The sequence below is a fragment of the Micromys minutus genome (assembly GCF_963924665.1).
Source record: "Micromys minutus genome assembly, chromosome: 1".
Classification (NCBI taxonomy): domain Eukaryota; kingdom Metazoa; phylum Chordata; class Mammalia; order Rodentia; family Muridae; genus Micromys; species Micromys minutus.
The window spans coordinates 234245759-234262343 of NC_137969.1; the positions used below are offsets into that span (position 1 = coordinate 234245759).

At 39.6% G+C, this 16585-nt stretch overlaps 1 protein-coding gene across 2 annotated transcripts in view; it reads right to left on the minus strand.

Annotated features, from left to right (window-relative positions):
- CEP128 (centrosomal protein 128) overlaps positions 1–16585 on the minus strand; it is a gene marked incomplete at its 5' end in the record, with an annotated part of 311478 nt that overhangs the window by 205618 nt on the left and 89275 nt on the right. For both annotated transcript variants that reach the window (XM_080914797.1, XM_080914796.1), the window contains one exon: positions 707–883. In XM_080914797.1, the coding sequence (XP_080770923.1) occupies positions 707–883 (177 nt within the window). The remainder of the gene's footprint in view (positions 1–706; positions 884–16585) is intronic.

Consider the following 16585-nt stretch of genomic DNA (forward strand, 5'->3'; position numbering starts at 1 on the left):
CACTTGTAAACACCCGTGGATCATCTTTCTGTCAGTTCATGACAGCCATTAACTGAGAAATTATCCTTCTACAAATAGAGATGAACATACTAACGAGAACTGTTGCTACAGGGAGAAGACAACAGTGTGGTGTTCCTCCAATAGGGCTCCAGTCAGTTCACAACTTTTTAAGTCCCATTTTGGATTTAGTCACACTGTTCTCTAGAAGCAAGCACTGAGCCCCTCCAGCTCTTGTTCTCTTTCCTACACTGTATTTCATGGGGTCATGAAGCACAGATTGGTCTTAAGGGCTAAGGAAGACACTGCACACACCATACATTCAGCCTCTCATGAAGAACTCAATAGATAGTAACAATATCACTAACAGGCTAGCACAGGGAAACCTCGGAATCAAACCTTCTTGCCCCAAAGGATGTTTTCCTTGACCAATCTGCTGCCTCTGTGTTGAAGGGCTGCCTTTCACCAAGTGAAACACTCCATAAAACAACTCACACTTTGACCATGACTGTGTAGCACTAGGGTTTCTAACTCTAAGCAATGCAAGAGGTTATTTGTTTCATTAAAAAAAAAAAAAAAAAAAAAAAAAAAAAAAATTCTGGAAAAAGAAATGTGACTACCAAGTAATCACATCGCAACCCCATTCTAATTATATATTAGAAAAGTAACTGAAAATTTAAGGCATGTTATATTGAAGACTCATAATTACTTTCAATTTCTCTATTGAGTCTCTGGAGAAAGTTTTACAAGCTTCATCAATCTCTTTTCCTATTACACCGAGAATGGACTCCTGTTCCGTCTCCAAACAAAGAAGCTGATCCTTGAGCTGCAGCCTGGACTCTTCCATCCTCCTTAAGTGCTCTTCTTCATTACTTATATGTTTCTCCTGTGGTATGGGAATAAAACAGAACCTTATTATGTGGAGCCAAGACACAGTTATGTGTGCAACTAAGCCTAACACTGGATTAGAAAACATGCATGACTGCCTGTCCCTTCACTTAGCAAAATAGATAGCCATAAATATTTGTGCATGAACAACTGATAAAATTATTACATAAATTCTATGGAAAAATGTGGAACTATCATTTGCCATTTAATAACAGTGCTATCAGTAGATCAGTAGAAAAGATAAAATCAGTAATTGATCTTATGTAGACCCTAAACATCAGTGAAGCACCAGAAATATAAATTACCAAATATGATGCTTAGTAACATCAAGTGGAGTGGGCTTCTCCATTTGAGATACATGTGTTATCACCCAAACTCCCTGACAGTGTATTCTTTCCAAATTCCAACCTTTGGATAATCTCATGACACACACATGAATTTAGACATGAAAACTTAATAAAAACCAAGATGGAAACACATCCCAAGTAAACAAATACTTAATGAAAAGAGGTTTTGCAGGAGTCCTTGAAGAGATTACAAGTAGTTTGGGGTCTCCTCTAGGCAGAATAACTTGCAATCATTACTATTTACTATACAATTCTCAAGAGTTAGAATGAAATAATTTCATTAAAACTGAGCATCCTTCATGTGAAAATGAAAAACCTCTAATGCCCCCAAGCCACAACTTTAGAACAATGGATATGACACTCAGTATGCCTCCCCTTGGGTTGTGAATTAGAAATATTTAACTGATAAAGTCCATACAGTCTAAAACTGTCAAAAGGTCTAACATATAAGTTACTTCTGATCTTGCACATTTTTAACATGTGTGCTAGAGAAATTCAAAGCCATATAACATGGGGCGTGTAAAGTACTAAAATGACAACTGCATAAATAGCAGAGCACAGTCCCAGCCTAAGTTAATCGTGCTCAGTCATCAGACACTAGCCTAGAACCTTTTACCACCCAGTAAGACACAGCTAATCCAGAAGTAGTGCACGGACATCCAACCCATTTTGAATTTCAAAGAAATAAGAAAAGAAACCCAGTGGCAAAAAATTGTTAGAGCTGCAGAGATGGATGAGCAGTTAAGAACTCCGGTTGCTTTCCCAGTGGACCTCAGTTCAATTCCCAGCATCTCCAAGGCAGCTCACAACCATCTGTTACTCCACTTCCAAGGAATCGGATGCCCTCTTCTGGCCTCCATGGCATCAGGCACACACATGGAGCACAGACTCATGCATTAAAAAATAAAAATAAGTGATTTTGTTCCTTTTATTGAAAACAGATTCTTTCCCATGCAATATATCTTGATTATAGTTTCCCCTCCCTTGACTTCTCCCAGTCCTTCACCCTCCCATCCCTCTAGGTCTACCACCTCTCTGTCTCTCATTAGAAAAGAACAGGCTTCTTCAACTAAATGTGACAAAATAAAGTATAAAAAGATAAAGCAAAAACTATCATATTGAAGTAGGACATAGCAACAATAGGAAAAAACAAAGAGTTCTGGGAGCAGTCCTGGGAGTCAGAGACCCAACTGTCCACACACTCAAGAGTCTCATCAAACTATTAAGCTAAACGCTGTGATTTACATGCAGAGGACATGGTACAGAATGACACAGGCTCTGTGCTGCCTCTGTCTCTGAGTTCATCTGTGCCTTGCTTGGTGATTCAGATGCAATGAATCTTTATTTTATAAAAGGGAAGAAACGTAATGACTTTCTCTTCTCAAACACCTTACCATATGTTTACTGTAAGTAGTACTGTTACGTAAGGGCACTTCTCATTCCCCATCCCCCTCCTCTTTCTGTTACCTTTCTGGTCATTACCTTCCTTTGTGCTCAGGCAGTTTCATTGACTTTTATTTTTTAAGCAGTGGAACTGGAACAACCCACTCACAGATCTTTTGACCTATAATCTCTCCTACCACCTGCAAGATGTGCTGGGGTAAAGGTGGTGCAGAACTCGGAGGCCCACACCACGAGAGAGAACCCACACCTGATAATACGTGGATGATCAGGAACTGGAGACAGGACAGCCCAGAGACCCAGCATAGAACCAAATACTACTGGTCATAATTAATAAGGTCAATGAAATGACTCCTAATGATATTCAGCTATACTCATAGATCAGTGCCTAGCCCAAGTGTCCTCAGAGGGCCATTGTCCAGCAACTGATGGAAACAGATGCAGAGACCCAGAGCCAAATACTAGGCAAAGCCAGGGGATCTCTGTAGAAGATGGGGAGGAAGGACTATATGAGCCACAGGGGTCAAAGATACAAGAACAATGCAGTCCACAGACACTAAGCAGGACTCACAGGACATCACAGAGACCGAAGTGACACCATATATGGGTCAGAGTTGGGTCCTCTGCAAATACATTGTGGTTGTGTGACTTGGCAGTCTTGTAGAACTCCTAGCAGTGGAAATGGGAGGGTGGTTCTGTGACTCTTTTGCCTACACTTGGGACCCCTATCCTCCTACTGGGCTACCTCATCCAGTCTTGATACAAAGGTCTTACTATAACTTGTTAGGCCATGTTCAGTGGGTATCACTGGGAGGCCTGCTTTTTGTTTGTTTGTTTGTTTGTTTGTTTGTTTGTTTGTTTAAGGGATACAAAGGAGGAATGGATTTGTGGGCAGTGGAGAGGAACTAGAAGAAGAAAAGGAGGGGAGTGATCTGTGGGGTGGTGGGGAGAGAAACTGGGAGGAGTGAAGAGGAGGAGAGGATCTGGGAGGGATCGAGGAAGGGGAAACTGGAGTGCAGATGCAATGTATGAGAGAAGAGTGAAAGAGCAAAAGAGGGAATGTCTTAGATAAAATGAAAATACTTAAGGCACTTGCATTACAAGATAACTGAGAGCTCTGCTGACAAACGCAGAACCCTGGACACCTTGTCTTCCACCACGGCATGTGGGTGACCTCACCTTCCTGCCACTGCCTCCTACTCTCACTCACTTTCTCAAACTCCTCGACTTATGTCCACCTTGAACACGTGGATTTGTGTAACTCTGCCTGAAGTTGGTCTGCCTCAAAATAGGCCTGGTAGCTGAGAAGCCATGAGTTCAACTTAACCATTACCTGGGTCTGGCCCGCAGCTTTATGAAGTGGTTCCTTCTGAAGACTATGAGTGGAGTCCCCTCTCAACAGTAGGATAACATTAAGCTCATAAGAAATTAATGTACAAAAGAGAATGCAATTCAATTAACTGTATCTATTTGCAACAAGATCCATAACTACTACATGTATCAGAACTGTTATATTAGTATAACCAGTACCAGTATCCCGACAAACTACACCAGAATGTTGTCTAATGAGCATGAAATACATTTTGTTTCTTGAAGTAATATTCCATCATTCAGATAAAATTCCCTTTCTCTCCCACTATCTTTGTACCTGAGGAGGCTTCAGATGTCACACAATACTTTTGCATTCTCCAGATGGGTCCCATGACCATCAACATAAGATATAAGTTTATCCATTCCATGTTAGAGCACTACTGTGGACAGATTGTACATATACCATCCAGGAGGCTTGGTCTATGAGTAGCTCCTAGATGAAGGTCACTGGAGATGCTTTCCTCAGTCGAAACTGGCATTGTTCTCAGAAACTGTCTGCTTTCCCTAAAGGGCTGAAGAAAGGCCTGACCCAAGTGGGCTTTTGGGTTTCCTAACTCATCGGAGATCTAAATTGCACATGCCTGTCACCATAATTTGATGATCCCGGACCTCACCATAGCTGGACCTTCCAATCATGGACTCTCAGGTTCCAAAAATTACTTTTCTTTAAATATTATCTAGCTTCAGGTTTTGTCTCGGAGATGAGAAAGAAAAATGGTTAATATAATAAAGAATACTCTGCATAAAGCATCCTTCTGTGCATCAGAGAGGAAAAACAAGACCCAAAGTCCCTATAGATCTAACAGGAGAATCCATCACTTCTGCTCTGCCCCGTTGTTCAAAGTTGGGAACGTGTGCACGCTGCTCTATAGTACACAGAGAGTTAGCTTTTCCCCAAAATTTTATATGAGATGTTTCACACCTTGGGAGGGCAGAGCAAATTCTGAGAAGCTGATTACAAGTTAGTTCAAGCATTCTGTCAGATTTAAAGGTTTGTGGCTTTATAAAGTAAGGGAACACTATTTGGCCGTTTTTCTTCCATTCCAAGATATTCTGGCAAATTCAGAACTACATCCTGTCATTCCAAGAAAATATTATCATATTTTTAAAGAGCAAAGGTAAAAATACAGTGTTTTAGAAAAATACAGTGTTTTAGAAAGTACTCGAATTCTAACTTCACTGTTTCAGGGGTCAGCCTGGGCTTCTCTACAGAGCATAGAGATAGATGCAGCTTCCTATAGCAGGACAGTAATCTACGAAGGAACGAAGTGGCCAGGGAGCTAAGGAAGCATCCTGGAGAACTAACACAACTCCAATTTCACAACGCAGGCAACCAGGCCAGGACCGTGTCAACAGTGTGCCTGGAGTCACAGAGCGCAGAGCTCACACGGGAGTACTCAGAACCCAGGCAAAGGTCTCATCCTCAAAGTACCACAAAGGCAGACTTCCTGAAAGTGACATCAACAGTGGGCAAAGAGGTCACACAGGTGATCAGCTGGCAGCATGGACACTAACGGAATCTTAGCTAGAAAGACTGTAGCTTAAATCCTAAAGAGTCCTCGTGAAAAATGATAACTTGATCAAATGTGGTCGCACGCTACAACAATTACAGGCACAGGAGCGTGAGGCAGGAGATTTGCATTTCAGCATCTGCCTCAGCTAAGACATGAGACCCTGTATCAAACTAAAATTGAGGAAGAAACAGGCAGCTAGAGATGCAAGTCAGTATATAAGGCCTTGAGTTCATTCCCACTACTGTAAATATATTTCTAAATTAAAAGGGATGAACAGGAGAAAGAAAATAAAGATATGATGACATATTCAAAACAGCAATGCCACAAATGAAAAAGCACATCAAGCATGTGCACTCTCCCAAACTCTGAGGGCCAGTTCTCCTACATAGGAAATATACTTACCTATCCATACAAGTCATCTGATTAACTTAACAAAATTAACAAAATTGTGCTAATCACACAATGACAAGACAGAGAATTCCTCCATTGCTACAACAGCAAAAGTTGCAGAAAATGTCCATATTAAGACAAGAAAGGTTTATATTAACAATATGCATGTCTAAAGGGAATACTCAAATTTCTTACAAGTCCATTTTAAAACACACACACAGAGAGAGAGAGAGAGAGAGAGAGAGAGAGAGAGAGAGAGAGAGAGAGAGAGAGACCACTAATTTTTAATTCCAAGATCAACATATAGTACTGTAATTATAGAGACATATTGGAACATACTCCTTATGCCCCAGAACACTGTAAGGACAGGAGTGGGGGTGCTTCTCTAATGATTTCAGCATTACAGCTCTATTAGACAGCATACATGAATGTGCACACTTGAGTGCACACACACACAAGCACACACACATTATTCATGGTGAACAAGAGGATTTTCAGATGAGTGTACACTAGCTGAGGTTGAAGGGATTAGGAATGCCTTATTTGCATGGACAATGATCCAGGTGCTTGCCTGGCAGGTTCTACTTTGGAGAAAGGAAATCGAACCTATAAATTTACCAGGGACTATTGTGACATTTTTTAAGTAGAGGATGTGGGGAGTCAGGCTTCCCAGATAAGATCAGGGGGAGAAGAGGAAGCCCCACTGGAAAGGAACTCCTCCATTTTGTGCTAAGCTCAGGAAGCTGTCCTATCATGGTAAATGCCAACCTTAATATTAATAGCAGGGTCCCCCGACATTGACAGGCACAGTAGCACAGACCTATAACCTCACAGGCTTCAAAACTGGGGCAAGAATTGAAAGCTGAGTTCCTGTCTGACAAGATGGCAATCCAAGGCCAGTGGGAGAAAATTAGTGATACTTTGTCTCAAAATATAAAAGACCAGAAATACTTATAAAAAACTATAAGAAGCTGTGTGTGGTAGTGCATGCCTTTAATCCCTGTACTACACGGGCAGAGGCAGGCAGATTTCTGTGAGTTCCAGATCAGCCACGGCTGCACAATGAGACTCAGCCTCAAAGAAAAACAGAAGGGAGTGAGAAGGGAGGGAGGGAGGGAGGGAGGGAGGGAGGGAGGGAGGGAGGGAAGGAAGGAGAGAAAGAGGGAAGTGAGGAGGGAGGGAGGGAGGGAAGGAAGGAGGGAAAGAGGGAAGGAGGGAAGGAGGGAAGTGAGAAGGGAGGGAAGGAGGGAGGGAGGGAGGGGGAGGGGAAAATATTAAGGAGACTAGAGCTCTGTGGTAGCTAATGAGCAAGACTTTGAATTCACCCTGGTACCACAGAATGCCATCAATTTATAAACATTTCTGAGATACCTTCAATAGCTTAAGAGTTCAAAAACTGCCCTTTTGTTTCCAATATATTTATAGCATGAAATTAAAAACAATTTTTACACTTTTAACAAAAAACAAATTTTAAGTATGCTCATTGCCTAAGTAAATGATTAATTTTCAAAAGCAATCACTTTATTTAACTGAAGATTTACTTCAATAAGTATGAAATTTTTCCATCCTAAGACCATCTTTAAGACATCATTGGTAGCAGAGAGATAACAAGTAGAAAACATGGGGAACCACACACTACTGAAGAGGGAAACGAAAGCCAGTAATACTGAATTAAAATTTATTGGGCGTACGGCTTATTAAGCTAGAGCTACACATATCAGCCAAGATGCTGAGATGAGGAATATTCTGTTACTCAGGAAACAGCTGACTCTAGCTGTAAAACCAGACAACACACGGCAAATGATAAAACACTCCTGAACCAAAACAGAACCTGTCTATCTACCTGACTCTCTAAAAGGGACTCACATTACCTATGACACTGTTGGCAAGAAGCTAAAGAACGCTAGGAAACTGGACAATGTAGAGAAGCCACCAACTACTGGTTTTATTAGAATTGTGGAAACAAACTTAGTAAAGCAAAAGTAAATTATTTTTTGGAAATGTTTTCTACTGCTTGTCACATCATTAGCCATTTTGTTCAAACCTAATTAAATACGGATATTACATAATAGTAAATTCTATAAATTCAAAGTATAGCCATATGAATGTATGCTGGCATAAAGAATTAAGAAAAAAAGCCAGTGAGGCGACTCAGTGGGCAAAAGAACTTACTGAGGAAACCTGGGTCCAATTCCCCAGAACAAGGGTAAAGGTAAAAAGAGGGAACAAATTCTACAAAATTATCCTCTGACCTACACACACTCTCTCTCTCTCTCTCTCTGTCTCTCTCTCTCTCTCTCTCTCTCACACACACACACACACACACACACACACACACATAGGCACATGAACCACATGTACTTTATATACACACAGAAAGACACAGAATAATAACAAATAAGAAAGCAATAGCAAGTCAGGAGATCAGCCAGAACTTCATAATACAAAATTAGCCATCTTGAGAGCAAAAGTACTAGGAAGGGAAGACAAGAGAAGAGTTCCTGGAGAGCAAGAAGTCTTCCCTCAGCCTGAATCCGGGAACACGGAGCTTCCTCATCCACAGACATCACAGTCACAACAGACAGACTCAGGCTTCATCCAGGGACATGGGGCCATTCCCATGATATTTCATATGACATCACATACGAAGGGCCGCCATGTGCATCCTGTGTGTGGCTCCGAACCAGTCATGCAAGAATGCCAGCAAGGGGTGAGGAAACAAACTCTTTAAAGCCAAGTAACTTTTTGTCTTTCAGAAAGTTTCCTTAGGGTGATTTGTCACTAATTAATTTTGAACTCACATGAGGGCATGTGGCTTTCTTGTAAATATTGAAACAAGCAAAAGAACAGTATAATTCTACAAAACGATTGATCTCCTAAAACAACACTGTGACATTGGGGGTTACATATACAAGCATCCAGTTCCTTCTCTTCTAAGGAGATACTCTGCATCATTTCCTCTAAGGATGGGGGCAGCTACAATGAGCAGTGCTTGGAGAGCTAGCCTGAGACGCTGAGCCAAAGAGCAGAGCTAACAGAAGGACAGACAGCACACTAGAACACAGTCTGTCTGACCTCATGCATATAAATCCCAGGTGGGAATCACCCCAATCCACAGCATTGGCTTCAGCAGGCTTAAAAAGCTATCCAGAAAACAAGCAGGAAAGTAGAAATTCAAATTTAAACTTTCAACCCCCATTTAAGGAGAATTATTCATGGCTCAGGCCTTTTAGTACCTTCTTCTAAGACAGCATTGAGCAATGCAAAGATCATTACCAGTATAATCAAAAGGGGGTGGAGTGTGTATTGGCTATATTCCTAAAAATTAATATTCCTACTTAGAAAAGACAATACCTAGGGGGTACTTTATGTATTTGTTATGAGGATCATTCTGTGATTATTATGAATTTCTCTCAAGCTAAATGTCTAGAGACAGAAATAACATTTGATATTTAAAAGTCATTCACTTCTGATGCATTTCGACTTCTAAAAGAAAATATGAACAAAAAGACAAACAAATGGAGTTTCAAACCATGCACTCAGAATGAGTGCTGCTTAATTTTCAGAAGAAAAAAATTACACAGTATCTCAAAGAGCAGTATCTGAACACTTCGGTGTGTCTTACATACCATGGGATCTCTTCCCCCCTATTTCCTGAAAGCATTACTTCTCATGAAAGACAAAGGCGGGTAGCTGGAAGTGAAGCACCAAATCACATAGCTAACGTGTACAACAAAAACATACCCATTAGTGATGACTAACATCTGCAGCACCCTGGCTCAGTCCACATCGAACGAGAAAATGACTTGAGTCAGTGAGCACTTTACATAGCAATAACAGAAAAAGTTAATAAGAAACAAACATGGGCAGCCATTTTATGTTCCCTTATAGGGGGAACCAGGGGCAGAAAGGCTTAATTAACATCCAAGCAATCGCTGAAATGGGTATGAAATTGTTTGTATACCGTAGTCAATCATACGCAAGATTACGTGGCCTCTTATTCATTGTGGGGATCAAAGGCAACTGCAGGAAAAAAAATCAGACTAACTGAACAGGATTTTAGTGGGAAGTCCCCAACATGTCTGCTTCCCTCGCCATGCCTGAACTTATCTCCCAAGAACTGAAGTAGCAGGCCTCCCAACCAAATCAAGGACTAATACAACTGGCAAACTTAGACTTCAATACATTTAGAATCAGCCTCTGTGGGGTTCAAGAGGTGGTTGGGTAGGTAAATGCTTGCTTTCCAAGCACAGGAATTTTCTTAAATTCCTGTTGCCTCTTAGGGGCCAAGGATAGCAGGTCCCAATGCAAGAACACCAGAAGAAGCTCAGACATCCAGCACCCATGTATAAAATCCATGTGTGGCAGCACCTGGAAGCCCAGCACAGAAAGATGGAGACAAGAAGATTGATTCCAGGACCAGGAATGATGGTGTACACCTTGAATCCAGCTCATGGAGAACAGAGGCAGATGGATTTCTGTGAGTTCTAGCCCAGCCTGGTCTACATAGTGAGTTACAGGGCCACAGAGAAGAGACCCAGTCTCTAAAATACAACAACCAAAAATTCCTGGAGATTGCTGATTGGCCATTCTAGCTAGATCATTGGGTTCTACATCAGTCAAGGGAATACCCAGTTAAAAAGAAACAAGGTGGAGAACAATTGAAGACATAGACACATGCATCTACACACATGTGTGGGCGGACACACACACACACACACACACACACACACACACACACACACACACACACACACACACACCTTTGAGGAAACCTATCAGTACAGAAGGCATCCGAGTAGAACAGAGCCTGAGAACACTTCAAGCACCTGTGTTCTAGATTGGACATAAAGGTTGCTGGTTCTGTGCACCCTGATTTCTTCCAGTTCTCAGTCACAGCTGCATGGATAAGTGTGACATTGGCCTTGACAGTGGATGCTCACTTCATTTCTGCATCCTGATTTTTTTTCCTCAATAACTGACATATGTCATCCAAGTACTGGGTAGGTTAATTCCCTGCCAAAGCCAAAGGCTACTTTGAACTTAATAACAACTTATTCAATTAATGTAAATTATTCAGATAATGAATAAAAATAATTTAATTACTGGCCATTGGAAAATGCTTTGTTTCTCTTTTATTTTTATCATTGTCATTTTAACTTGCTATTTTTGAAAAGATAGGAATCTAACAAAAATTCCTTCAAATCTACTTAGAGCAGTGGTTCTCAACCTTCCTAATACTGCAACCCTTTAAAACAATCCTTCATGCTGTGGTGATCCCCAGCCACAAAATTATTTTTGTTGCTACTTTACAACTGTAATTTTGCTACTGTCATGAATCATAATGAAAACATCTGATATGCAGGATATCTGATATGTGACCCCAAAGAGACTGTGACCCACAGGTTGAGAACTATTGATTTCATCTCTGACATAAGATATTATTCAGTTAACATGTGGTGATTACAGCTTTTTTTCCTGCTAACACAGCCTACAAAATACAAAATTTCAAAAGCACCTAAATTAACAATAACAAGAAAATGGTGTGCTTAAAGTAGCCCAAGGCCTGAGACAGGAAATGCTGCAGTCAGAAGCTCACATGATCACCTTTATTCTCAGTCCTGTAGAAAACTCTGACGTCACGAGCTTCTCCCTACTCCCATCTAACAGCTGAGCCAAAAGCAGGAGGAAGTGATTTTGCTAAGTAGTGAGTACTGCACACATCACACACTCAAATCGTCTTCCAAAACCAAAACACTGCAATCATAAGCAGATGTCTAAATAGAAACAAACTACAGTTTTTTAACTAACAGATAACACTGAATGTTTTTACTGTGCATAACACATTTAATGCAGGGTACACACACTGTGGGCTGATTAAATCGAACTTGGAAATATGTTACCTCACTGGTGATCATCCTTGTGAGAAGACTAATATCCTTTACATCGCCAAAGCACAGAAACCTGACCTACGCATTCACCTCTGACTTCACAGACACTTTTTATAGGAAATTTCAGGTTTGAATTAGGTTTTTCTAACAAAAATAAATATTTCCATTCTGAAACATGTCAAAGAAAAACATAAAACAGCTGAATACAGCAACTACAAATTAAATTCAATGCCACTACTTCAATGAAAACACACAAACATGATTCAGTTTCCTAACACTAAATAAAGAAGAAAATGAAAAAAAAAAGAATCTGTCTCATACTCCATCTTCACGGTTTCTAACCCCTGATCCACTGCCAGGCAAGCTGTTACATTTATTTTCAGTTTTAGAGCCCAACACTGAAAATACAAATATGAATGGCAAGTATCATTTGGCAGGTCCCATTTGCATATAAAATCACCCTCAGAGTTTTGTCCAATATAGACATGCCTAGCGTTACAAATGATCTAAATAAAGCATTTCAAAAGAACAAAAACACCTCTATGAATCATGATGCAGCAATATATACATTCCTTGGATGGCTGAGTTTGCGATCGTAGAGCAATTTCTGACAGTTTCATTGATGTTAATCTCATCCCCACAAAGAGTTAATAGTGAAAAACAAGGTCCACTAAAGACAACTCGGGCAGCTACTAAAATGAGCAAGTATTCCTTCATACAGCTGAGCATCTCGGATAGCCTCTAACATCCGTAAACACACCAGAGAAGGTTCCTACTGAGTCTCATGGAAATGGCGAGAATAGGACTGGTCACATGCCTCCTTCTTCCAAAGCAGACATTGCGCAAGCTGATTCAGTCTTCAGGCTGGGGCCTATGGTGTTTTAGGTAATACCTAAGAAACTTCACAATGCCAGCACATAGACTTTGTGGGACATAAAAACTAACAAACCTGAAGGACTTTCAAGGAGACTCATATAAAAATGGTGAAATGATGGTGGTCAGTGCCTATCACTTCTTCTAAGTATGGGTAGCTCAAGTATATCTAATAATTCTAGTTAGAATACTCAAGAATATGTGTGTGTATGTGTGTGTATGTGTATACTCTAAAAACAAAATTTTACATTTTCTTGTATAACTGAAATAAAAGTAATTAGTAAAGAAAATCACTAACACTGAAAATAAATGTGCTTCTGATGTTTGCTTCAATATCTAAACATATCTTTTACGTTTTTGCCATTTTTCTCATTGGTTATAAATATATCTGTGGGATGGAAAAATGGCTCAGATGTTAACGGATAGGCTCACAATCAAAAAGACAGATATATTTGCACCAAGTATTGGATATGTTATTTAACAATATGGCAACAATGGAAATTAAGGAAAAAGGTAATTCGTACAATGTAAATCCAATAATCTATTAAATACTGTCAAGATTTTAAGTGCTCAATTATTTTGAAAATATTGTAGAAATATGTTAAACGTTAAAGTCTATCTTAATATACAAGCTATACAATCTACTATGAAACCTCCAAAAGCATCATTCATATATTTCTACCTATTAGAATATGATTTTTAAAATTAAATTAGACACAGTTCTGCACACTTCAGGCATTTTAAAAAACTGATATTATTACCCACTAACTCTGATAGATCCTCTTATGCTAGTGAAACCGATATAAATATATCTCAGATACAGTGAATGCTATTATAAATTTTGAGACAAATACCAGCAGAATAAAAAGATTAACATCAACAAATCCTTTTAGAAGAATGGGAGAAATAAAGAATTTTTTCCATAGAACTTAAGCTGAAGAAACAATAAACTTTAATGGCAGTGCACATAAAAGAAAATTAATTCTGTAACATTTCAAAAGAGTTTTCTGCCTGGTAAGAAGCTTAACAAAGTCTGAAATGTATGTGTAAACATTCTGTGCTTCTATAATACTTGCCCCCTTTGTCATGGACAATGGAAAAGTAACAATTGACAAAGTAACCATCAGATGTTAATAAAAATACATTTTAACACACCCATCTTCATTAAATCTGTGAGTAAGATGCAGTGCACACAAAATCACAGCAATCTTCCACTGCCGATCAATGCCATCGGTGTTCATGCTTTATAGGAATTTTAATGCAGTCTTGGCATTTCTTACAATAGCTTATGACAAGAAATAAAGGACACAAATAAAATGGTATTTCTAAATGTGTTTAAATGTGTGTGTTTATGTGTGTATGTGTACGCGCACACACAAGAAAGTATTTGTGTGTGTGTGTGTGTGTGTGTGTGTGTGTGCGCGCGCGCTCGTGTGTGATAGTTTCAACATGCTTATGCTAATGTTAAATATGTATGAGCAAGAATACTGCTGTTACATAAAGGCCTCCCTTTGGGTTATAACCTGGCCAAAGGTTGTGCTGTTAATCTGTTTCACTCCATGAAACCACATTTGTCAAGATATTGTGTTGCTCCAGCAGTAACTTAAAGGCTATTAGTCCTGAGCCTTTCTTTCACTAACAATAGATATTTTTTTTGTCTTATATTTCTGTTACTATTGTTTTCCCCTCTGACCGTGGTACATTACAAGCACATACATGTGCCTACCCCTGACCTACCATGTGTCAGACCTTTGTGCCTTACCCTAGAGATTTAAAGATAAGCAAAGTGTGATTCCTCTCTTCTAAAATTAACCATGGCCATAGAAATGCCCATCTACCTAGTTCATTAACACACCTTCAAACACTTGTGAATGGACTGCAAATTCTGTCAGACTGTATCAACTCAGTGAGCCGTCAGTTTCAAGTGACCAACACTATAGTTCTAAACTTTTCAACAGCTACTGTGGTGACTCCTCCTCATCATCATCATCATCTTCACGTCACCAGGAGGATTAGCAGCCGTATGTTGTAGTTTGAATAAGCATCAGAGGGAAGAGAGGCCTTTGGTCCAGTGAAGGATCATTTCTCCAAGTGTAGGGGGAATGCCAAGGTGCTAAGGTGGGAGTGTGAGGTTGGGAGTGGGAGCATCTTCATAAAAGCAAGGGAAGGAAGGGGAATGAAACTAGGGAGAAAGGGGATAACATTTGAAATGTAAATACAAATAATATCCAATAAAAATGATTTTAAAAATGACCCCCACAGACTTGTTTGTTTAAATGCTTGGGCCTCAGTTGGTGGAACTGTTTGGAAAGTATAAGCAGATAAGGACTTTTTGGAGGAAATGTGTCACTGGGAGTGAGCTCTGAAGTTTCAAAAGCAAACATCTGGTCCAGTCTCCTTCTATCTGCCTCTTACCTAAGGACCAGGCTGTAAGCTCTCAAATAATGCTCCAGTGCCCTGCTTGCCTACTGCCCTGCTCCCTGTCATGATGATCCTTGACTAGTCTACTCTGAAACTAGAATCGAGCCCCTATTAAATGCTTTCTTTTAAAAATTCCATTGTCCATAGTCTCTTCACAACTGGGCAGTAACTGGGCTGGCTAGTTTTATGTCACCTTAGCACAAGCTAGAGCCACTGGAAAGGAAGGAACCTCAATTGAAAAAATGCCTCCATAAGTTCCTGCTGTAAGGTGTTTTCTTAATTAGTGATTGATGGGGAGTCTTGAGTGGGTGGTGCCATCCCTGGGCTACAGTCCTGGGTTACACAAGAAAGCAGGTTGAACAAGCCATGAAGAGCAAGCCAGGAAGCAGCACTCCTCCATGGCTTCTGTATCTGCTCCTGCTTCCGGGCTCTTGCCCGAGCTGAGCTCCTGTCCTGACTCTCATTGATGATGAACAGTGATGTGAAAGTGTAAAATAAACCCCAAGCTGCTTTTGGTAGTGGTGCTTCATCACAGCATTGATAACCCGACGTCAGTTACTAAGACACAGTGTATTAGAATATGCTGATTAGTTCATTACTTGGTTGAATCATTAATCAGCAAGTATTGGAAAGTTTGCAAAAAAACATGATAATAATGTCACTAATATATCAGACATGAAATGCTGAACCAAGTACTTTATATGCACTTTCATAAATTCTTACAAAGAATAAAGGTATTATTATAATCTTATAAAAACAAAACTGAGGCTTGAGTTTTAGGAAACTTATAAAAAGACACACAACTCAAAAAAAAAAAAAAAAAAAAAAAAAAAAGAGAGTTCAAGCTCATTTACCCATACTCCTAATGCTACCTCTCACAGAGGAAACCCTCTCTGTAGGGTACAATATTACAATTTATTCCAGTCTTTACTAAGAAAATTAATCAAAACATAAATATACATACTACAAATACTAAATATAATGCATGCTGTATTATATGAAACCCTTCCAATTTATGGATTCCAAATCATACGCAACAGAGGAAACAGAAAAGAAATATGTCCACACTGAACATATCCAGATGTTCTTCCTGTCGTTATTTCCTAAGTACTAGCACATGAGCATATGCACCTGTGTGATATACAAAATGTAAAGACAGCTTAGAATACATGAGAGGACGTATAATTTTACAGGGGACGTGAGTATCTGAAGATTTTGTGTTTTGCAGAGAAATCTGCAAATAATTTCTTACCACCAAGGAAGGTATATTTCACATATGTCCTTTACTTTAAATATCAAGATATCTTCACTGTGCACTGGAACACAGGGTTAGGACTTGACTAAATCAATATTCCAAGTCCAAAAATTCAAAATCGAAAAATATTTAAAATTCACACATTTTGAGCACAAAAAAAAAAAAAGAAAAAAAAAAAAAAGCTGACCTTTATGCAATGGTTTTTCAACCAAAACACAAACAAAACAATGCAAAATT